General features: G+C 51.1%; 1 protein-coding gene across 1 annotated transcript in view; it reads right to left on the minus strand.

The window, feature by feature from the left end:
- Positions 1-24864, minus strand: part of NINL (ninein like) — a 56797-nt gene that overhangs the window by 9055 nt on the left and 22878 nt on the right. The window contains exons 9-22 of the mRNA XM_065401782.1: positions 24689-24829; positions 23123-23297; positions 20501-20611; positions 19393-19482; positions 16427-16559; positions 12642-12707; positions 11173-11282; positions 9226-9572; positions 7666-7761; positions 6848-6917; positions 5037-5297; positions 4317-4430; positions 2880-3092; positions 991-1104 (exon numbers count right to left, since the gene is read on the minus strand). Coding sequence (XP_065257854.1) covers positions 991-1104; positions 2880-3092; positions 4317-4430; positions 5037-5297; positions 6848-6917; positions 7666-7761; positions 9226-9572; positions 11173-11282; positions 12642-12707; positions 16427-16559; positions 19393-19482; positions 20501-20611; positions 23123-23297; positions 24689-24829 — 2041 coding nt within the window. The remainder of the gene's footprint in view (positions 1-990; positions 1105-2879; positions 3093-4316; positions 4431-5036; positions 5298-6847; positions 6918-7665; positions 7762-9225; positions 9573-11172; positions 11283-12641; positions 12708-16426; positions 16560-19392; positions 19483-20500; positions 20612-23122; positions 23298-24688; positions 24830-24864) is intronic.

Below are 24864 nucleotides of genomic sequence, written 5' to 3' on the forward strand. Positions count from 1 at the left end.
TATTTTCATAAATATTCCCCACCCCACACTATATTGTCCCTCAAATCCGAAAATCGACCACCTTAGTGTCATTTCTAAATCCAAATACTGTCCTATGGCCCCTTTGTTTAATAATAGTAGTGATGCCTATAGGGCATCAGAGGAGGGAAATTGTGGGGAAATAGAGGAGGGGGGCCTTCTTTTTGATAGCCAGAGCTTTGAATCTGAAGGCCCCAAATAAACCCTCCAACAGAGATCTGTTATGCTGATGGCCTTTACACAGAGTAGGGCAGGCCTAAAGCTTAAACTAGACTAAACTGCACAGTTTCCTGCCAAACTCGGTCAAGGGTCATGTTCAGAGGAGGGAATGGGAGAATAACACCCCCCCCCAGCAGCACTGGTGAAATATGTTCATGGCTAATGAAATATAATAACCGCTTGTGTGAAGCAATAGGTAACTTTAGCTAAAATGCAAACTGACTCATGCAATTTCTCCTTTGCATGATCTGTGACCTACTCCGTGATTCCAGCTATCTGCAAACTAGCCCCCCCCTAAGCCTTTGCTGAAATCCCCCGGAAAATGACATAGTCCGAGTCTTGAGAAATGTACCCAAGCTAGGGCCGAGCACCACCCCTGCGGAAACCACCAAGCGCCCTTCTACCCAAACAAACACCCACTCCTCGGAAATTAGGTCAGAGGGTAGGGAGGGGGGTGAGAAGATTGACCCCAACCCCTGCTTCCTAGCTCGTGATCAGCTCATGTGCAACCCCTGGTCAGCTTGTGATTTGCCCCCAATGATTTAATTCATGACGTATTGTTTGTACCCTGCTTGTGGTTTAATGGAATAAAAGTAGCCTGTGAGCTGTTGCTAGGTGTGCCAGTTCCTGAAAACTGCACCCCAACGCGTTGGTATGTATTGCAATAAAGGCCTCAGGCTCTGAGTCTGTGAACTAAAATCACTGCGTGGGTGATTCTTTCCGCGACATGGCTAAGGCCCCTCTATCACTGACCTGCTCCTGGAGCTGGGTCACCTTCTCCTGTAGCATCCTCTGCATGTTCCTCACGTCCCGTTCCAGCTCCTCCGTCCTCTCCTCCATCGTGCTGAGCAGCCTCTCGTGTTCCTCCTGCAATGCACGGTGACAAAGGCACATCCGGCCTCAGCCCCAAACCACCCCAGACTCACCGGGGAGCCACACCCAGCACCATGCGCGCCGGACACGGATTCCATTCGCCATCGCTCCTGTCGGGCACTGGCTCAACTGGCGGCCCCTTGTGACCGCTAATGCAAACACTCTTGTCTGCTGCTCCCTCGTCCTTCCCTTCCTCCTCCCACAGGAGCGAGCTCATTCCCCTCTACACACAGTCTAAACCCCAGCGGGCGAGTTCTCAGAGGCAGGGACTGTTTGTATTTGCACATACAACACCTAGTACTGTAGGCGCCGACTTCCCCTCTTTCACGTGGGTGCTCGACACCCCCTCCCCGCCCCAGCCCCACCTCTTCCCCGCCTCCTCGCCTGAGAGCGCCACATTCCCGCTTCCCCCACCCCAGCATACTAATGCTGCCAAACAGCTGTTCGGTGGCGGCCAGGCAGGAAGCGCTGGGAGGTAGGCGGAGGAGTGGGGACGCGGCACGCTCGGGGGGGAGGAGGAGGTGGGGTGGGACCGAAGGGGAGCTTGGCTGCCAGTGGGTGCACAGCACCCACTAATTTTTCCCTGTGGGTGCTCCAGCCCCGGAGCACCCACGGAGTCAGCGCCTATGCCTAGTTCAATGGGGCCACGATCCCCAACGGGTCCTTAGAAATGAGGGATAATAAGGCCTGGTTTAGGCTAGGAAATTAGATCAGTATAACCACGTTGCTCAGGGGTGCGAACGATCCACACCCGAGGGGTGCAGTTAACCTGAACTAACCCCCAGTGCAGACATCCATTCTCCCGTCGATCCAGCTCCCACCTCTTGGGGAGGTAGGGGATCTGCCCTCCCACTGGCGTAGGGAGCGTCTCCACTGGAGCCTTGTAAGTATAGACAAGCCCAAACGTTAAATGACGTGGCAGACGGGACTGAATGGGTTTTATGTGGAAGCTCTTAGGGATTAGCACAAAACCTTTAAAGGATGCAGGGTGAACTTTACAGCAGTCTTTAAAAGCAATTGCTTTTGAGTGGAGACTCCTTCCCCAAAGGCAGGGACCATGACCTGGGAAGCTCTGTTTTGACGTTTTCCTGGGTTCAATTTCCATTGCTGGCATTATCTGCCAGGCTGGCTTTTCATTCTTTTCACGTTTATTTTGCTCTGTCTGATTTAATGAGAACATTTTGAAACTGGGCCTGAAGCGACACACCCTGAGACCAGCCCGACTGCCCACTGGCTTAGTAGCAGGGGTCACCAGGCACATGTCACTCCTGTGTCCCACCCAGCACTAGCTCCCCACGCCACAGCCTCTGGCTTTCCCCCCATGAACACAAACAGATGTACGGCCTCTCACCACGGTGACTCCTGTTCCTGGGCGCGGGATGAAGCTCAGCAGTGCGGGCAGTCTGAATGCAAAGGTTTGTTTCCCAGCGTTTGGGGGACAGCGCAATGAAAAGGCTGCACTCAGGGAGTTTGAATTAACACAATGGATTGCGCTTTGTGTTAGATTTTTAAGATTAATGGTACGTCCCATGACTGAGCTCTTACATTGCCCTTTTCGCCACAGATCTCAAAGCACCTTACAAAGGCAGCGAAGTCTCATCATCCTCATTCATCAGATGGGGGAAACTGAGGCACAGAGCGGGGAAGTGACTTGTCCACGGTCACCCAAGAGCCAGGAACAGACCCCAGATCTCAAGTCCCAGGCCAGCGGCCTCTCCATTGGGTCCCATTGCCTAAGTTGATGAGAAATCTCTGCACCCACTTCTTACCTGAAAGGTGGCCAGTTGCCTGCTCGCCTGCTCGGCCTGGAAGCTGAGATTTTCTTGTAGCTGCTGAACTTTCCGCTGTTCTTCTGCCCATCTACTTTGCAGCTGGGCGAGACAGTCCCTGGAGACTGTGCTTTCCAGCTGGTCCTTTAGCTGCTGCAGCTCCTGCCTGTGCTGAGACTGGGTCAGGCTCAGTCTTGTGTTGGCTTCTAATAACTACAGCACAAGAGAAAAATGAAGACTGAGGCACCATTTCACAGCGGAAGACAGCAACAGCATCACAAGGGATGGGGATTTAGGGGTGCTCCCAGCTAACCCACAGTGCTGAGTGCAGAAAGAGGCTCTGTGCTCATTCCGGGCGCGGGTGCAGTAAGAACTGGACGGACTCCTGTTGTAAGGTAGCAGCGTAACCTACGGAGATTAGTGCCTGAGCTATGGTGCAGGGTGAGGCCACCGAGCCCAGAAAGGCTGGTCAGGGGACTCCACTGGCTAGTTCAATGATCACGTACAGACAACCAGAAGGACATTAGCCATTGGCTTCCTCGAGAAGACGGAACATCAATGCCACGCTGTCAGACGTGGCTGGTCCCGCTGTATGTTGTTAATCGGCAGAACTACCCGCTCCTGGGCTGAGAGAGCAGTTCCAGAAACGCGCCACTCAGGCTGCAGGGAGGGAGACTAGGTCGCTCTCTCCCAGCCCTGTCGTCTGTCACAAGAGCAGAACTGACGCACCAGGCCTGCCTACAAGAGACCATTAGTAACAGGTGTAAGGCCTGTGACCAGGGAACTGAGACCCTGACACGCTGGGAAGGGCCTACAGTCACGCTAAGGAGAGGCTCAGTGCACGCTGGGAGCCATGGCTGGAGAAGTGGGCTCTTGTTGGTCTGTTCTGAGACTGATGCTGGTTCCTCTGTCTGTGAGCCGAGACGGGCTGGGTTCAGAGATGGCTGAAGGATGCCCATGGAGCGGAAGGCTGTGGGTGCCTGGGGAGTTCACCCCAGAGCGACCCATCACGTGGGAGGAGGGCGCCAGGTGACCGTGTTTGCCAGTTTTGTCGTTTTCCTGCTCCAAGTTATAACTATTGGGCCCCTATCTCTCAGGGGTTTAGCCACACGTCCTAGAGCACCCAGGAGTTGGGGGCTGCCTGCACATCGTGCATTATCTCCTCCGATTCTCATCCCCAGGAGGGAGGGGGCTTCTCCCAACACCTGGCAGTTGTCGCTGATCCCCCCCTCTCCCCAGTTGGCGCAGTTCCCTGCCAACAGGAGCCAGCGGGCCCTCAGTGGTCACACCCCTTTAGGGGGGGCTTGTACCACAGGGGTTGCTAGCATGGAACAGGTACTGCGATTATAGCTGGCTCCTTGCACCCAGGCCTCTCCCCACCTGCAGCCAAGGACCAGCCACCATCCAGCCCAGCCTGCAGCTGCATCAAGTCCGTACCTGATCCTGGCTTTCCTCCAGCTCCTCCCTGAACTGTGCTGCCATTAGCCGCAGCGTCTGGCACTCCTGCGTCACACGTTCCAGTTCCACCTCCAGCTCCTGAACCTGGCTGACCTGTTAGGCAAAGGGGAGGGGCGCCCGTTAGCGTGGAACCCCGCAGACCAGGGTATTTCTTGGGTTCCTGCTCTCGGTTCCATGGACGTGAACGAAGCCCCGCTCCCTCCTCGTGGTCACAAGGTGCCTGCATCGCGGCACACCCATCAGCTTGGCGCGCTGCAACGTCATGCACAGACCCGCCAGCTGGGATTGTTAAAGCCTTCAGCCTTGGCCTAGCAGGGACTAAACTCCCCGGTGACTGCAATGGGCGCAGAGTTAGCCCAAGGCTGGGGGCTCGTGTCAATCCCGCTCGCCAGCCCCAGAGACAACAGGCCGAACTGCCCGTGGGGGTGTCGTGTCCACGCAGGGAACTGCGAACGTAACCCCACGGAGCAGCCATAGGCTTGTAGCACGCTAGGCAGCTGTGGCCAGGCAGGGCCAGACACCCCTCGCTAGTAGCACGGCAAATCCCTTTCGAAGAGACCCAGGCAGGCATCACAGACTAGTGCAGTTTGCTTCTTTACACCCCCCCCCCCCCACACACACACACACACCCCAGAGAGGAGGAGCTTCAGTACTGCACAGCACCCAGCCTGCCGCTTTAACACCCCGCTGAGAGCTCACCTTCTCTCTGGACTCCCTGAGCCGCTGGTGGAGCAGCTCCCTCTCTCGCTGCCATGCTGACTGATGCTGACCATACTCCAGCTCCAGTTTACTTGATGTCTCTTGCAGTTGCTTGGCAACAGCAGCTTCCTCTTCTTTCTGGCTCGCCGTCTGGGCCAGTCTGTGGCTGGTCTCACCCTGGAGGCGGAGATCCGACAGCTGGCTACTCAGCTGCAGGGTCCTGGCATTGAGCTGGCAGATCTCCTGCTTGTAGGTCTTGTTCTGAAGGGCAGGTTGGGGCCATGCACAGAAGAGGATGTGGACATTGGTGATGGATTCACACGGATTCACCTGGGTGTCTTTACACCGTCGGAATTAAAGTGTCCCAAGACAACCCCCTTTCGCAATGGCGACAACTCGTTCCCACGCTAGCTGCCCCGGCGAAGTGTGGTGGGGGTGTGTGTCAAGAGAGTGCAGGCCGACCCTCCCCCAAGAGAAGCCATACCCAGTAGCTCTGCAGGAAGTGAATTCCTTAGAACAAGGGCGGTCATTCTGGGGATAACGCACATTTGTTTTCATCTCCAGCAATGGCATCTAACCCCCGTACTTAACTGAAAACCCCATCCTCATTTGGGCTATGGCGCCATTACAGATGCTTGGATGCGAAGAAGCTAGAGGGCACACCTGACAGTGCCTAGCAGGCTAGTCCAATCACCTCAACAAGCCCCAACAAACACACACTGTATTTTACCCCCAGCGCTGGTCTATGAGCATGGCCCAGTGTTGGTCAGCAGCTAATTATGCATCATTCTCTCTACATATCCAAAGGTCTTAGCCGTGAATCCACAAGTCTCAGAGGGAGACAGGGAAAAAAAACAAGCCAAAATTTTAAGTGATTAGTGATCTTGGGGGCCTCATTTTGAGGCACTTTAGCAGAGACGTGACTTTTCGAAAGCAGGTGGCTTAGCGCTTTCTGAATATCCAGCTCCCTTTATGGGGCCTCAGCTAGTGAACCCACCATTCTTACTTGCTTTTGAAAATCTTGGCCATAATTGTGCTAGCTCCCAGCACCGTGATTTTAACAGGCCTCCAGCCCAGCACATAGCAGCACTAAAGCTGGATCCTGAGCGTCGCATTGGAAAGTTGGGAATTGCCCCTTTCAAATGGTTTAAAACTCCCCTTCGAGCCCGGCTCTGCTGAGCCGTAACCCTGCCCTGGCTCCTGACTCGTGTACGTTCATCATGCTCCTCCAGCCAATGTCATTCGACTCCGAGAACACTGACAAAAGTCACAGTTGCCAAAATGTTTCCTTTTGACATTTGTTAAATGAAAAATAGTCCAGTTTTCCATTGGAAATGACTTTTCAATGCCAAATGTAAGCTACTTAGGCTGAACAAGGTTACAAAAGAGCACAAGGTTGAAATCTAAATGAAATATTTCAAACAGAATGTATTTATTGGCTCACTGGTACTGGAGATTGACTTTTCATCCCTATTTGAGATGGGAAGAAATTTCACACACTCTAAAAGATTTGAGACATGAAAAACATTTCCCATCCAGCTCTCCTGAAATGCTCAAAGTCGCCTAAAGGACTTGGGTGCTTGATTCCCATTAAAATAAGTGGGACCTGGGTGTCCTAAACCCCCCAGCCTGCTTTGAAACTGTCAGCAGGGCGAGTCCCGTGACAAGTTCATTAATGCACAGATCCAAGTGTTTGCTCAAAAACCCTTGCATGTTACACACAGGATGCGCCTTCTCTGCCCCTCTTTGCCTCGCTAAATCCTTAAGCAGAAGGGCTAATTAAGTGCCATTTAGCATTAGTAGGTTCTTACCAATTGATTTAACTCTTCTGTCTCAGATAGCGCCACCTCCTTCTCTCTTTGCAATTCATCAATTTGTTTCCTGTTGGAAGGGGAAACACATATCATTACAAAGCATGGACCTCTTTTTGTAGAAGTACCTTCCCAGGCGCAGAATGAACACCATGACAACACTGGTTTGGATGAAAAGAAAGAGAATGGTTATTCTAATCTGAGTAATCATGCCAGCATTAGCCCAGGGCTAACAACGTAACATTGTGCTAGCAATTTAGGCCATGACTTTCAAACCTGACTAGTGATTTTAGGTGCCCAGCTGGACACATCTTAAAGGGACCTGATTTTCAGAGGGTGCCAAGCAGTTGCCCTCTGAAAGTCAGGGAATCAAGTTGGGCACCCAAAAGTCATGGCTTACACTTGGCTTTGCGTTCTTTGCTCAGAGAGCCTGCAGCCAACTGCCTGTGTTGGAAGCTGGTCAGATCTTTCCCAGAAGGTCGGGTTGGGCCAGAAGCAGTATCACCAATTCTCTCCTACCCCAAACCCTGCCCCATGGCACTCTGAAGTGTGGAACCAGCCAGAACTCAATGACCGAGCTGACTTCACAACAAGACAGCAACTGAAACTCTGAGCTCAAAGCAGCCTCTCGAAGCCAGATCTGCATTGCTGTCTTGCATCCAGTTAGGTTTTTTTGCACTGAATTATCGGTTTCTGGTGGATTCCGGTTCAGACAACGGGCTCAGGTATGTTCCATTTCTGACAGAGGCTTTCGCTTTTAAGGAACTCAGACGAACATCTTTGGCAAACTGCTGAATGTTAGTGGGCTCTTTTCTTACCTTTGTTTATTACTTGCTTCTTCCACATCCTCCTGAAATCTCCCGAGTTTATTTCTCAGCAAAGCGTTATCTTCCGAGACCCTGTGCAGCTCCATTCTGCACACAAAGAAATTGTTATTCGGGGACCTGTAGCAGCCTGTGTGTCTGTCCGGTGCCTAGCCCACCGAGGCACCAGGCATCGACAGTAGGGTTGGGTGTTTGACCAGTCCAAAAATAATTGGCCGTTTGACTGGCCAAATAATGGTCAAATATTTTAGAGCAGTAATTTTTTAGGACAGTAACAAAAAGCCTCCAATAAGCTTAGCCTCGGATCGATACTTATGCCTAATTACTGTACAATCAAAGGGGACCTACCTGAGTTATTGTAACTCAGAAAAATGCAAAAAACAATGAAATGTAGCTCTAATAAATGAAAGAACGGCACCATGGGCCATCAGAAAGCCAGGCCGCCGCCTACCTCCGGGCATTTTTGCTGGAATACTTGACTGGGCTCAAATAGTAGGTGGTCAATTGATATTATTTGACTGGTCAATTGACCGGCTTGCCACACCTACTTTATTATAATGCAAATATTAAACAGTCGCCATTTGGGGAGATCACAACACAGGGAGTTCGAAGCGACCTACCTACGCTCACCCAAGCCAGGCATGAGAGTAGTGCCACTCACACTCTTTAATCCCAGACCATCCTTAACCGTCAGTTGCCCAACTCGGGCTTTGCTGGTCTGTTCTTTTATACCAAATCCTGCACACACCCCACTCCTGAGCCTGGAGTCTATTCCAGACACGGAGCCGTGCAGAATGTGAGAAGACAAAGGGACCAACAGAGCAAGAGGTTTGAGCAAAGCCTGGGGCAGAGGTGGGGAGTGATGGGAGAGGACAGATGAACCAGCAGAGGGGCAGACAATGGCTACTGGATTTTTCACAACTGATTCCATTTAAGAAGCATGAGAGTCTCCCCACACACACACTTTGTTACATGTACGTGCAAAGAATAAGCTGTCATGCAAAACAAATTGACAGCTAACGAAGAGCAGCCTGGTTGGGGGCAGGTAGGAGACCGAAATGTGGAACAAAGCCCTTACTTTCCTCTTTCCTCAATTCCTTGGTTGGCCAATTAAGAGAAATGAAACCCACTTTCGCTGCCTGTAGATCAGTCTAAGGGCAGGCAGGTTTGCTGAAGCAGCAAGAATGAAGATGCTGGTGAGAGCTGAACTCGTTCCTGTCCCGCCGCGTCTGGACATACTAGACACTCTGCATTCATCAGGGAGAACCATCAGTGTCAGGGAACCTTCCGAGAGCCTAGACATTGAAGTGCTCACATAAGGGAGCACAGATTTCTCGCTTTAAACTAGATCCACAGACTGCTACACTGTCCTGACTTGCTTGCAAAATTAGGAAACCTCTCCGAGCCAAATGCGTAATGCCCCACCTCTTGCAATCCCATAAGCCTGCTCTACTACAAGAGCTTGAACGGAGGAGAGCAGAACTGAGCTAGGATCCATTCCCAATCTCTTGTATGATTATGCACTTGCGCTCTGGAAAGAAAAGGGTGTCAGACCTCATTAACTGGAGCTCGTTCTTGTGCTGCATCTTCATTTCTTCTTCCAGCTTGTCTCTTTCCTGAGCCAGCCGCTGTCCCAGGTTGCAAATCTCTTTGGCATAGTATTGTTCCATTTCTGACCTCTCCTTCTCAAACCTCTTCTCAAGCTCCTGACTGGGAGTGGATTTCTGGAGCTGGTCTTTCAAGCCATCAATTACCTCTTGGTATTTCACTTTGAGCTCTTCCAGGTCACCTTTCTGCTCTTCTAACTCGCTGACCTCCATCTTAAAGCCTTGCTCAATGTCCTTCCTTTCCTTCTCAAAGTTTCTTTTCATTAACTCAATTTCCCTCTCATAGTAATTTACCTGCAAGAGGAAAAATAGTTCTGTGTTAGCGAGGCAGTCCTGAGCACACTTTCCTGCACTCCGCTAGGAGCTGTACATTGATAGCATCACAGCTTGAACAGGAAGTGTTTGCAAAGATCTCTGGCCTCCTTTAGCCTAGGTTAAAACATTCTAATGCAATTGCCTGCGATATCCAGGAGCTCAGATTAAATGATCCACAATGGTCCCTTCTGAGTTTAAAATCTCTCCTGGAGGAATCCTGCAGTGTTTCTATTAAAGCTAGTGGACAACGTAAGGCAATAGGATTTATTATTTCATTTAAACATTTTCGGGGGTTACAATGGAAGCAGAGCTGTATTTTTGCTTTTAGAATAATTCTGACATCTTCACAACCAGGGAAGCATGTGCCTGCCCCTCCGTGGAGTCACACGGGTAAGGAGGAACCGAGCACCTTCCACCCCATGAGCATCCCCACAGGAGCCAAGCACGACCTTCCTTATTGCTCACTATGGGCCTGACCCCAAAGCCCTCCGAGGTCAGTGAAATACACCTGATCTGAGACAAGACACCAGGGCTGATTTACAAAGCTGCCCAAGGGATTTGGACTCACAGCTCCCATGAGCACCAATAGAATTCGGGCATCCAAGTCTCCCTAAATTGCTTTGAAAAATCTTGTTCCTATTTACCACCAGGACTCCCCGAGGTTAGGACAGCACTATAGCGTGTGTGTGCCTTCTTCAGCAGCTCCACAGGCCCATCAGGAGCCCACAAGGCAACGATCCCGTTGGAAACAGTGAAAATGAGTCCAATGGAGTCTGAATAGCTGTGAACTGGAGCCGTGACTCTGGCAAGCACGGAGGGGTTCACAGAATTCTTTTGCTACTTCTCCTTCCAACCGCATGGGAACCAACCCCTCTTTCACTGCGAGTAGGACTAGGGGCATGACACAGGGCAGAGAATCTAGAACCCTCGCAGAGCGCAAGAACCACGCCTGGAATCCCTCTTAAATCCCAGAGGAGAGAAACGACAAGGAGCTGTGTTTGTTACAGTCTCTTGAATAAAGCGTGTCCAATCTGCAGGTGTTTCCTCTGGGCTGGCTGGTGCAACAGGACATGCCCTTGCAAATGAACAAAACCCTTTACAAGCCTTTCCTAAGCCACACAGCCAGCTGTGGCTTCGACTCCTGCTGCCAGACAAGACGTCCATGTAGTGTGCCGCCCTTCCTGTGTACCCCGGGATGTGTGCGGGAAGGCACACGGACTACTCCCTGGTACCATCACAAACAGAGCCAGCACCCCCTAGAGAACCATCCATGGCCCAGATCGGAGAGGACAAGCACAGATGTAGGAGCAGCACAGGGGGCACAGAGTCTGGGCATATGAAGCCCCATCTCTCTGGCCCCACCTTCCTATAACACAGGGACCCCAGGGAGCAACGAGGCTGAGGCTGTACTCCCCAGTTCCCCCACCTTAACCACACATGAATCAGGAGCTCCATGCCCTCTAGGAGAGCTGTGGTGCAAAGTTGAAGAGCACTGAGTCACCCGAATGCAGACAGGAAATAGCCACACTGCTCTGCCACAGCGTTTGTAAGATCCCCAGGGCCCCTCTCCCCCCATCACCTTGGTTTCCAGTTGTATTTTCAGGTCCTGAAGTTGCTCTTTCAGCTGCTCTATCATGAGCTCGGTTTCTATACTCACTGCACAGGCACCTGCTTCTACAAAAAGGACGCCTGAAAAGAAAACAGCTTTTTGAAACGGTCCCACGAGTGCAGAACTGAAGATCGCTCTGCACCCCACGATTACACTGGCAAACCAGCCAACCGGCATCGGACCCGTAACAGCTTAACAAGGAGCACTGCAATTGTAAGCAGGACAATTCACTTGTGTGTGAATATCAAAAAGATGTACTGACGAGCATCACTAACCCATTCCTTTTTAGTAACAGAAATCAAGGGTAGATGCTAAATGTGTTTGTCTGTGTACCGAGTCCTGTTAGAAGTTTACCAACGTAGCCAAATTAGCTTCTAGATGCTAAATCCTCTTCATGTCTTAATTGCCTTACATTACATATGTGACTCTGTTCAGTTAACCTTAAGATCAAAGATGTCAGACACTGCAGGAAACTAATAATATCATTATTGTCTTCAGTTTATCTATCCCTGTTATAATGAATGACCGGCAGTTCCCTTATGAAAATCAGTGTAACTAGATTACCTGCATATGCATAGGCAATCGAATGTTAACTTCAAAGTGGTGGGTTAGTGGGTGCTCAACAAAGCAGAATCCTCAGTCACATGCTGTGCTCACAACACCTGACAGCCCACAGCTCCCCCGAAGAACACAGAACTAGTACACAGCTTGTCCTGGGTGCGAATGAGGAGCTGGTGATGGAGGCAGCTTTGGAGAGACCCGCTCCACAGCCCAAGTATAAACTCTCTACTTCTTGTCCCCCCAGGGGGCTGCCACAGCTCCCCTGCTACAAGAGAATGGATCCACCTAATGCAGCATCAGTGGTGGATGAAGAAATAATGGAGGTGCCAGGGACAGTCCTGCTGCTGCAGTACAATGTGACCCAGCAGGATCCACCTACCTGCATGTGGAGTAGCCCCATAGCTCTAGATCAGGGGAACCTCCAGCAGGAGCAGTCTCCGAAGACGAACTGCCCAGCTATGCCACAAAAGCAGCAACCAAAGGCCACGGAGGTTGCAGGGGATGCTGTCAAACCACTAGTCAGTACCCAGACATATGGGGAGTTAGCACCATGAATGGCAGCTTATACATCCTCCCAAATTCCCCCCCCCCGTCTCTTTTCCAAGGAGAAGCGAGACTGAACCAGGGCAATTGGCTCCAGAAAAAACAACCACCCAACAATGCAAGCCACTCCCAAGCTCAGAGCGCGCCCGTTTCCTTGGGAACGCTGCAGACATTATTTAAGGAGACAGAGTTCCATTTGAAGCACGTCGGTGCAGAAACGTGGCACCAGTTCAATGAGTTTACTCTCCATGTAAACACCAGGCACGATCACAGCCCTCTTTAGAGAAACCCACGTGTGCGTATGTGCACATACAGCTGCTGACTGCTCTCCTTACCGGTTTTGCCTGCAGCAGATAGCCGCCGGCTCACCAAAAGGGACTGATCTCCTCTCTGGGTCTCGTCTTAAAAGCAAGGGGAAGAAAGGACAGAGTTATTAAGCGTCTCTGATGACTCACTACAAAAAGTAATTTTCCCTCTGCTGATACTCACACCTTCTTGTCAACTGCTGGAAATGGGCCGCCTTGACTGCATTGGCCTCATTAGCACTACAAAAGTCACTTCCCCTCCCTTGGTATTCACCCCTTCTTGTCAACTGTTGAGAATAGGCCCTTCCCCCTTAATTGAATTGGCTCGTTAGCACTGACCCCCCACTTGGTAAGGCAACTCCCATCTTTTCATGTGCTATAATATATATTCTTCTTAACTGTATTTTCCACTCCATGAATCTGATTAAGTGGGTATTAGCCCACGAAAGCTTATACCCAAATACATTTGTTAGTCTCTAAGGTGCCATGAGGATTCCTTGTTATTTTTTCTGATGACTCAGTGTAACAAAAGGAAGACATACAAGTGGTGCCTGTACATGCCTCTAGAGCTGAGGAGTCCAACATCCAACCTACGTGATGGATTTACATGGCCCACTTGGTGCATCCAGATCACGCAGAATCCTAGCTGTCATTAACCAAGAGTCTCCAGCCTGCTTGGTTGCCGAAAAAATGCTCCAGATACAATCAAGGCAGCGCCGTCTGCCTGAGTCTGCACACAGCCTGAAACCATGGTCGTGAGGTGTGACTTCCTCGGCTCCCTATTAAATCTCACCAAGGTGTCAGTTCTAAAGGCCAGTGGTGACATTTAAAATGTCATTATTAACTATTTAATTGCTCGTTGTTTTAGTGGCTGGATGTGACAGGCTGTACCCTACGATCACCCCTTTTTCAAGGGTATGATAAATTTTGTTCAAACCATGCCTTGTAAGGTATGATTTGAAAACTCATGATTTGCTGATCATTGTTGTCCTGGTCAAATATGTGTGGCAACATTGTATGCAAAGTTATAAGATTCTACTCTCTGATGTTATTAAGATGTATTCCAAACCTGGGGAAGCAGCCAGAAACCAGTTCCTCAGAGACAAAAGGCAAACTGATGCCTTAGCCAGGTGTCAATGAAATCAAATGGACCATCATCTGGTTAAGCGGCCATGCTTTGGCAGGAAAAAGGGTGTGAGTGAGAAATTTACATCTTGGCAAGGAAACAGCTGGAGGTTCCCACAGACTTTCTGACTCCCGAAACCCAGCTGGAGATGATTCTCAAAGAAGAGGAAAAAGTATAAAGAACGGGGAACAGACACCCCAAATCACCTCTCCCTTCATCTCTACTCACAGCATCGACAGCACTTGAAGGACAAAGGAGGCAGCATTGGACTGGGGAGGGATCCCGGCAGAAAGGAAATTCAGCCACTCAGACTGCTATAACATGTGGCGAGAGAGACTTTTGCTTTGAAATCACTTAGCGGGTTAAGTTAGGTGTTAGTTTGTGTTTTACCTTTTATTTCTTTGTAACCAATTCTGACTTTTATGCCTCATTACTTGTAATCATTTAAAATCTATCTTCTGTAGTTAATAAACTTGTTTTATTGTTTTACCCTGACCCGTGTGTTTGGATTGAAGTGTTTGGGACACTCCATTCGAGGTAACAGGGCTGGTGCATATCATTTTTTATTAATAAAATGACGGACTTTCCATCAGCTTGTGTTGTCCAGTAGAGAGCTGGGCAGTACAAGACACCCATTTCTGGGGGAAAGTCTGAGACTGGGAGTTTGCTGGTGTCGCCCTAGAATGTAATTCATGAGTGGCTGGCCGGAGCATTGATGGAATTTGGCTGGGAGTAATGTACATGCTGGAGGCTGGGTGCGAGCGGGCCAGGAGGGCTGCCCTCCCAGCGAAGCAGTGTAAAAAGGCACCCCAGGCTGGAGACTTGAGGGGACATAGCTGTTCAGATTGCACTCTGGGTAATGTCACAAGGGGATTGGGTGGGAGTGCATACAGGGCCTCGATGCAGGGAAGGAAATGCCAAGGGAGACACATGGAGACACGCACAGACAAGAAGGACAGACACGGAGAAGGGAAGAAGAGACTCAAGGGGCAGAAACAACCCCAGCCTGAAGTGAGGATCTCTTTCCCTGGGTGGCGCTGGGCGTGACAATCAGGTACCAACCAAGTCATCCGCGACAGAAAGCTCCAGGTACTCCCTAAGGGCCACACATGCCACTGGCTCTCAGTCCAGAGCTCCCGATGACACGGGAGTCCTGCCATGGGCCAGCCTCATAGCCTAGCCCATGGACCATACTTGGAATTCGCCCTTCTCCACGGAACGGGTCTGACCTCAGAACAGAGACCGCTGTTAGGGGTTTCTAACACTCTGCTATCGGCGTCTGCTCCGTGCTGAGCACTGCCACGGAGATTAGACTCCGTGTTCCCCACCCACCCCAGATTTGGCAGCTCTCAACCTTAGAAACAAACTAAGATTAACGGCATCTGATCTGTTTTCATGCAAGTAAATACGGGGCTTATCTGAAGCCCCCCAACCCTGAAACTAACGAGGATTAAAGACGAGAGCAGGGGGCTGGAACAATTTGTATAGTGGGGGAGCTGAGAGCCATTGAACCAAACTGTAAACCCTGCGTATGATGGAAACCACTTCAAGCCAGGGGGTGCGGCAGGCCCCCCCAGCACTGCTAGTTCCAGCCCCTCTGGACAAGAGACAGCGAGCTCTGGCAGCGAGGTCCATCAGACCATGAACTAACTCAGCGAAGGTGCTCGAGGCCGGGCTAGCCAAACATTTAGGGCTGAATGCCCCCCTGGAGTCACTCCATGCATCCAGCACTAGCTGGCAGGATTCCCTCATTCACCACGGGGTCTAACGCGTTTGAGTAACTTTGGTGTGGTGGGGGAGGGGACGGGAAAGGAGGCATTCAGTGAAATGCATCATTTCATTTAGAAAAGGGCTTACTTTTAAAAAACAAAAACTTCTGAAGGAATTTTAGGCCAATCTGCCAAACTCGCTGCACAGCAAAAACCCCCAGTGTACAATCCCACCCGGAACGGTCCCTCTCCCACTGCGTCGCGGCCAGAGGCAGGGGGTGACTGCAGCTCGCACAGACATCCCTGAGCTAGCATCAGTTCAGCTAGTGGTCCTACCAGAGCAGTGACGCCGCAGCAAGCTGCCTGGATCCATGGGTAATTATTCAGGCCACTAGTCCATGCCGACTTCCGCTCCCGGACCCGAACTAGCTTTAGTCTAGTTCACTCGGGTATGTCTACTTGAGTGCGCAGTCACACCCTGTGATTGCAGCCCTGTGATTGCAGGACAGACATACCCTGAAGTATTATACCCCTGTAAGCAAACGTTCACTAGCTACGTGCCCAATCCTCCAGCACAGCATCATCTGAACCTGCAGGGCTCTGTGGAAGTAGCCCCGTGAGTCTGGCTCGTGCTCAGACAGTCAGAGAGACGGCGGACAGCTGAGGTTTTCAAAGCCAACAGAGGGATTTAGCCACACAACTCCTGATGGTTTCAATGGAGTCTCCCGGTCAGCTCTGTAAATCTCAATCGCCCCCCGACCTCAGCTTGTTCTAGTGGGAACCCTGTAGCTTATCTGATACTCAGCCATAGGGCCAGGAAACAGAGTGATGTTATATGCCACGTGTGCTGCAAGGTTCAAGTGTAACATGCTGAACTAAGGGGCAATCTCAGCGTAACTCTGATCTTCATGGACCTTTTGCGGTCTGAGCAGTTTACGTACTATAGTGTGTCTCCCCCCCCCGCAATTCAGCAATGTTACCAGCAGGTAGCAGTCTTCCTCCCGGCTTATTCTCCTTCATTTTACGCCAGGCCCTGCGGTACTGGCTCTCCTGCAGCTGGGAACGCAGCTTTTCTAGCTCGATCTGTAGCTCATCGTTTTTATCCCGTAATTCCTGCAAGGCACACAGCAGATCTCATTTAAACCTCACCGGCACAGACCAGCCACAGCACTGCTCCAGAAGTGCCGAGTGCCCACAGCTATCGGGGTGGGGAGTGTGGAAATGGTGGGTGCTCCTCCCCTCCCGCAGTCGGGCCCTGGGTCAGCCAGCCTGGGACAGGAGGTGGGTGCGCACACACGTACGTCATATCATTAATTGATCTCTGTAATATGGAGACACCAGTATGGACCAATGGGCAAACCCCCTTCATCTGTCAATCAGGCAGGTGATAGCCAATCCAGATGCAGGATTCTTGCACCCCGTTCCAAGTTCACACAAGCAAGTGCAGAACCAGTGGGTGTTATTTCACATGGTGGCCGACTCTTGCCAGAACTAGGACAACTCTAGAGGAGTAACTTGAGCGTAGCTAGCTCGAGCTAACTCTGCAGTGAAAACGGAGCCTCTCTCCTGTTGCAGTGCATGGAAGTCACACTGAGAACAAATTAAGTACACGTTTACCTTCTATTGTAACGTCAATGGGACTTAAGCCCATGTGTAAATGCTTTACTCAACAGGGATGGGCGTAAGCGCCTGCTTAAAACTAAGCCTGTGCTAAGTGCTAAGCTTTTGCTGACTTGTGCCTTGTACTAGGTGGTATCACCAAGGTTGTTTAGACAACAGTCTACTGAAGAACAGCTCTGTGCAAGCTCAAAAGCTTGTCTCTCTGACCAACAGAAGTTGGTCCAATACAAGGTATTACTTCCCCCACCTTGTCTCTCTAATATCCTGGGACCAACATGGCTATATCAACACTGCAATCGACACAGTTAGCATTTTGGAACAGGAAAACTGGTGACACGTCTACATGAAGTGCAGACGTCCGGCATGTTCAAAGCGCACACAGAGAAAACGAATTACAAAGACTAAGTGAGTCACGCTATACAAAATACATGAGTCAGTTAACAACATAAGCTCAAGCATTTGAGAGAACGATGCTTGTAAACACCCAAGATTTCAGGCCATGCCAAGAGACCATGCAGGAGGTGAAAGTCACAACACGAATGTCTGAATCATGCATGTGCAAGATAGGAGTGCTCACCTTCACCCTCTAGCACCGAATTGCGGGGAGTTGGGGTTATGTGAGATTTGGGGAAAGAAAAACAGGAAGATTTGAGTTGATAACATCCCGTCCAACAACAACTACACGGAACAGTAACAGTTGCACCGGCAGTTGGGAGGTGACATCATTTGATGGTCTATAAGAACAGGCCCTTGCTTTCTACAACTACTGCTCAGTTTACAAACAGGGCTAGATGGTGGCCCCAGGACCCAGCCCAGACTAAGGGGGGGGCGCAGCACTCTGCTGTCCCAGTAGGCATTCCCCACAAGGCAGGGGAATTAAACGGCTTGGAGGAGAGGGCTGCAGGAAGTCACTCCCTGGGGAGCGAAGGGGTGCCTCTCTATGGGTCCTCTAGGCCGGGGACTGCCCCACGCAAGGGCTCGCTCTAGACCTAAGGAGGGGGAGAAATAAACTCTCGATCTAATACAATAATAGTACCTAGCTCCTATCTACTGCTTTTCACCAGTAACTTTCATAGCACATTCTTCACAAAGGAGGTCAGGAGCATTTGGGGAAACCAAGGCACAGGGAGACAAAGTGACTTGCCCAACATCACCCAGCAGGCCAATGGCAGAGCTGGGAACAGAACTCCGGTCTGAGTACCAGCCCCGTGCTCTATGCACCAGAACACACTGCCTTGCTACAGCAAGCCCCTTAAGACACCCAGTGAACAAAAAAAGGAATGAAATTCTGGCATACACAGCAGATACTTCTCAATAGATTCTTTTTTCTTTAAAAAAAAAAAAAAAAGGCTTTGAACAAAGTTATGTTTCTTGAAACGTAAAAGACACCCCTCGGAACACCTGTGCTCCCAGGGATCAATCTAACCATGCACCTAGGTTCGTCTTCCATGCCCATCACCATGGTATCTGATGAGCTTGCAGCTCGCCTGAGGGATCTTTAGGGCACGCCAGCCCTTCTCGGGAAATCATTAGTGACACTGAGGGCGTTTTATAAAAACCTACCCTCAAGTTTTTGCTCCATTCGGGTTTTATCAGCTTTATCCTACAATGGGATCAAGTAAAACGTAGGGATTGGTCCAGGGTTCTGCAGACCACAGAACGTGCTGCCACACAGGAGGCCAAATGCTATTCTAAGCCTCAGTGCTCATCTCTCAGGGCTAAGCAGGGCCTCTCCCTTTGCACGGGCGAAGGGGGGGTGCTCCAATACTCATTTGCACTCTCTAGTGACCAGGACATGGCTGAGATCACAGGGGAAGTTTGCAAATACACTTCAGTGAGGTCAGCGCCCGAGTGCCACTGACTTCCACTGAGACATAGGCTCCTGCGGGCCACCGTCTATGCTGGAAATGGAGCTTAGGCGCTTTTGAAAACGTTACCCCCCCATGTAGCTGCAGTACTGAACTAGGGTACAGAAGCCACAGCTTGAGCAGGGGAACCTGGGAAAGAAGAGGATTTAAAATTTGGGGTGGGGGTGATGCTCCCAAGCACCCCAAGATGCACCCAGAACAGAGAGGGCTGAAAGACCCTTGTGTTGAACTGCCACGAAGTGCGAGTCACCCAGCTGGGCTAGTGTGGGAGCCCTGCAAAATATTCCCCAGATGGGGCAGAGCCTGCATGTCAATTCCACCACCTCCGACCAGGACTGCTCCGTCACAACCCCCTCGGCCCTACCAGGGACGTGGAGTGCATGGGGCGTTTCACCAGACCGGGGAAGGAGCACGCGGTCATCACAACAGCCTTCTTGAACAAAGCTGCCCGTACATACCCGACTCTGCAGCTCGTATTCTTTTATGATCTCTGCAAAGCGTTCTTCCTGATGGAGCAGCTCTGTGCTGTGCGGATCCACCACGCCCAGCTACAACACGGAGAGAGAGTGCCCCAGAAATGCATTACACATGGGCAAAGAAGGAATTAACACCCCTCTGACCGTGCTACGCGGCCTAAAGGTAAACTCCTAAAAGTCAATATTTAGGCAGCTACATGAGAGCCTGCTGCAGAGTCGACGGAAAGATTCCCAGGAACTTCAGTGACCAGGCCCAGAGTGACCTGATTTTTGAGAAAACTGACCAGCCAGCAGCTCCCACCAACGGCGGAAGCCCAGAGAGGGTGGTTGGCTGGTCACCGGGCCATTTCCACAGGACGCTGGGGAGTCCATATTCTGTATCAGCCTTTGGCTACTAGGTTTAGTCGTCTGTCTCCCAGGCGCCTGGGTAGGGTTTCTGAGCTCTGGGTGCCAGGGAGAGACTGGGGGAGGGGGGAAGAAGAGTGAGCCATTTTGGGTGGGGGGGGAGCACACAACCCAGGGGGAGAGAGAGGAAGGGAGAGCAAGGAAAGAGGAGACAGGTGGAAAACATGAAAGGGAAAGGTCCACCATGATCTGAGATAGGAAAGAAAATATAGAACACAAACAGGTCATGACTCAGGGTAGAGCATTAAGTTGCAGGGGATGTGGCCACTGGGGAGGGGGTGTGGCTTGACAGATATTTTCACACTGTCTAATAGGCGTCAGGTTCATTTTTCAAGCCCTGCCACCTTACTGTATCAATCTCAATGACAGAGGGAAAGGTTAGAGCTCAAATTATTTTCCACCGAAAGATTTCAGTTTGGTAGAAATTTTCTGGTTTTTGGACAAAAAAAAAAAAAAAAAAAAAAAAAAAAAAGGATTTCTGTACAAGTTTTGCATTTCTGAAAACTCCATTTAAAAACAAAAAAACAAGAACATTTTTTAAAGCCAAAAATTTGTTTTTCATTACAAAAAAAGTGAACAGTTTGGTGAGGTGGGAGAGGGGGGTTCTGGAAAAAGGAAACATTTTCTGAATAGGCATTTTTTGACCAGCTCTAGAAAAAGCTACGTTTGAAGAAGTGAACGTTACCTTGTCTTTCAACATGAAGTCCAGCTCCTTCTGCAGCTTTGACACCCGTTTCTCAGACTCCGACAGCTTTTCAACTCCTTCCGTAACCTCGCTCTGTAACCCTCTGTTTTCCTTTAAATAGGGAGGAAAGGGAGCTTTGTTTAATGCCCAGTATACTGGTATATAGAGGATGCCTGCGCCATGCGCCTTCCTCGTGGGACGCCTTTAACTGACGGCACAGCTTACTCCAGCGCAGCTCACATTTCGGGAGAAGGCGGTTTCTGCCCTATGAGCCAGGCATACCCTGCTCGTGTGCTAGCTCCATCGAGCTCCTGTACATAGAAATAGCCGTGGCACAGGGAGGGTTTCAGGTGAGTTTGCACGTGGGGTGGCTCCACTGCGTCTCTTACCAATGCTATCGCAGCTATGCAGCTACTGACGCTTGCACCAGCTCAGGGAGGGGGAGACACAGCCCTAGCTCACAGTGTCGCCTCAGACAGGACATGCTGATTCTCTCCCTCCTCCCCACAGCAGGGACCAGCCCCAGCAGGCCCCACACAATTCTCCCCTGGGGAGAGGAGGAGAGAACGAACCACCCTTGACAGTCGCTTACTGCGTGACTGGAGGATGCTAGAATATGACAGCGATGAGGGCGGTCTCTGAAAGAGTTCGTAACCCGTAGTTACTGATTCCGCACGCAGGGCAGAGGCCTGGTCAACACACAAACTTTGTGCCACTTTAGTTATTCTCTGTTTAGACAGAAATAGTTAAAGCAGTGCAGCCCCCTAATGTGGATGCTGCTGAAGGGGCTTATCTCAGTATGACTGCGCCCAAGCGAGGGCACTGGACCCCTTTAACTGGCTCTGCTGCTAAAAGGATGTTGTTAAAGGGGTACAAAGAAGTTGGGCCCAGATTTTGCAAGCTGTCCCACGCAGGTAGACCCCTGCGCCGGAGACCTGCCCCAGTGACTTCAGTGGAGCACAGTCCATGCATGTGCATAGCAGCTTGCAGGATCGGGGTCTACAAAAGAGCAGCACAAGTCTCTATAGCAAACCAGAGCGACACTGGCGCAGAAAGGCGAAGGCCACCCACGATGCCCCTGACGACTGCTGAATAAAGCTGGGTCTCGTCACTGAATGCACGACAAGCAGGGGGGTGATGAGAATGTTGAACATCGTATGTCAGAGTCAGAACCTCCTGATCAGCAACAGTCGTGATCTGTATTGCAGAACGGGGACACCCAGTGCAGAATTAAGGCTGAAGCCAGCATCCTATTATAAATAAGGCTGCGAGTCTGTCACGGAGGTCACAGATTCCGTGACCTCTGTGATTTCTGCGGTGGTTGGTGCTGGCTCAGGGGCTGCCCGAGCCAGGCAGCCCCTGGGTCAGCAGCAGCAGTTTGGGTGTGTGGGAGGGGACTTAGAGCTAGGGGTAGGGGTTTGGGGAGTATGGGGGGGCACTTACTTTGGGGTGGGGGCTCCCCAGCTCCCACTGGCATGGCCTCCCTGCAGCTCCTGGGCAGCAGAGGGGTGGGGGGTCTCCACACTGCATGCTGCCTGCATACCACGGCCTGGCCCCCCTTGCCTCCAGCACCAGCGGGGGTCCAGGGCTGCGCGCTGTGCCCCCCGCCAGCACCAGCGGGGGTCCCTGGCCACCTCCCTCGGCACCCGCGGCACCCCCAGACTGCCCCCGTCCTCCCTAGAGCACCCGCCCCCCCCGCCCACGTTTTAGTCAGGGCAGGTATTTTTAGTAAAAGTCATGGACAGGTCACGGGCCCGTGAATTTTTGTTTACAGCCCGTGACCTGTCCATGACTTTTACTAAAAATACCCGTGACTAAAACGTGGCCTTCATTATAAAGCCCAGTTTTCCCTCCTCCCTTCTGACACAGCTTCCCGCAAAGGACCTAGCCCCCTGAAAGTTCACTTGCCATGAGAGCTGTTTGGGAGCTGGAATTTCTGTTCCATGGGAAATTCTGGCATTTCTGTGGGGCCGGATGGGGGATTTCTTTCCGGATGCACTCCCCATCAAATGTCAGCTATATCAATCCATAATGCAGCCTGCCAGTTTGGGCAATTCTTCTGGAGCATGTTCCTGCCTACAAAACACGGCTCCGTCAGCATGGCCGAGCACAGTCACGTGGTGTGGTGGTCGCTTGTCCTTTGGAAAGACCTGCTAACTGTATGGGAGAATCCATAGGGTTTTTCTGTTCTATAACCTTCCAATAATGTTTTCAGGGGAGGGCAGGGCTAGTGTAAGACCCTGCTCAGGAGATGTGAAGAAGAAAACCCACATGATTTTCTGCTTTTAAACACTAGTCTGTTCTCTATGGGTTCTTATACATGGAGAACGTCTGTCACGTGCGGCTCGCCTCTCTCCTTCTCTCCCCAGGAGGAAGGTGTGTGTGTAGTGTTCTGTTTCGGGGGGAAGGGTTTGTTTCTAGGGGATATGAGCGTTTCTACCTCCCCTGTCCTATTTAACAAGGTTACAGTTCCCCCAGCGCCAGAAAAAAGACTGAGATCAGACAGGAGGTTTCCCATGTTAGCCTGGCTCCTGGCCTCTCCGGCTGATCCGGCAGGACCACCCCAGGCTGCCCATCTGGCATCCCCTTGCAGCGGCAGGCTCCCCGGGGCGATTGCTTCACCTGTACTGCTAATGTCAGCTTCTCCCTCAGGCTGGTCTTCTCGCCTTGGAGGAGTTTTATATCCGCTTCCAGTTTGGTGTGCTGATCGGTCACTTGTTGCAAGAGCAGCGCTCGGTCTGTCTCCACGTCAGATTTAATAATGCTCAGCTTCCCTTGATAGTCTTGCTCCAGATCTCTGCAACAGACAAGCGTCACTGCTCAGTGTCCAGCAGAAAGCCACCATGGCCAAGTGACTGTTAAGACTGAGATTTTTCAAAGGCTCTTTTGTGACGCGGGAGCATAATTCTCTTGGGCTTTCAATGCACCTGTGCTCCCAAGTCACGTAGGTGCTGTGGCAAGTCCCACCCTCAGCACTGTCATAGATTTTAAGGCCAGAAGGGACAATTAGGTCATCTAGTCTGACGTCCCGTAGTGCACAGGCCAGAGACCCTCACTCAGTCACCCGGCACTGAGCCCAATGATGTGGGTTGCACTAAAGCATCTCTTCTGAGAAAGAGATGCATCCCAGGGCACACGGAGTGTGAGGCAGAGCTGGGAACTGATCCCTGAGCCCCTGGGTCCTAGGCCAGCCCCTTATCCAAACCTGCATCTTGTATCTCAAATGGCCACTTCCCCCTGCTCTCATCCACGAATAACTGGCTCCAAAACACGTGAGAGAGTGTTCTGGGCAGGGTGTGTGTGCGTGTGTGTACACACACACACACACACACACACACACACACAAAAACAGGACAGGAAGAAAATGGCTAGCTACATGGACAATGAGAAAATGAGTCAAATTTTATTTTCAAGTTTAAAAAAAACCCCAAACCAATTAAAGCGTTATTAGAACATCACTTCTGCTCCTCCTCAGACAGGGAACTCACTCTGGTACAGGAGTGAATATACGTTTCCCTTCAAATACCAAAGGTGTCTGGCTGCTGGGTCTCGCCCACCTGCTCAGGGTCATTGATCACCGTATTTGGGGTCAGGAAGGAATTTCCCCCAGGTCACACTGGCAGAGAGCCTGGAGTTTTTTCACCTTCCTCTGCACCATGGGGCATGGGGCACTTGCAGGTTTAAACTAGAGTAAATGGTGGATTCTCTGTAACTTGAAGTCTTTAAACCATGATTTGAGGGCGTCAGTAACGCAGCCAGAGGTTATGGGTCTATTACAGGAGTGGATGGGCGAGGTTCTGGGGCCTGCAATGTGCAGGAAGTCAAACTAGATGATCCTGATTGTCCCTTCTGGCCTTGAAGTCTATGAAGTAGAAGTACTCAAACTCTTGTGAGTTTTTGGTCAATATCAGCCACATTGCTAGGAACTTATTCAATTCTTGGTAGCCTAATGGCAGCGCAAGACTTCACAATGGGGCTGCACACCACGCGTCCCGTAAGACATGCACGTTACTTGCTAATGCTGAGATCAGTGAGCACTAGACCCACACGGGTGTAAACGGGCAAAGCTCCGCTGAAGTGAGTGGATCAGTGGAGCTGCACCCGGCTCACACCAGCAGAGAGTCTGGCTGGCTGCGTAGCAATCCACAGGAGACATTGTACACAGGTACCCAGGCTGCTCTCTCATACTTGAGTTTGCTCTCGTGGTGGTGCTCCATGGCCGCGTGATGATCATCCACTTCCTTAACGAGCTGCAGGTTTCGTTTCTCCGCCTTCTCCAAGTCCAGCCTCGCCTTGTCTCGCTCCCTGGAGACCTGCTCCACCTGGGCCCTGCAAGGACAGGCAGATGATGCTGACAGCATGAC

This window comes from Emys orbicularis, chromosome 3, assembly GCF_028017835.1.
Source record: "Emys orbicularis isolate rEmyOrb1 chromosome 3, rEmyOrb1.hap1, whole genome shotgun sequence".
Taxonomy (NCBI): Eukaryota; Metazoa; Chordata; order Testudines; family Emydidae; genus Emys; species Emys orbicularis.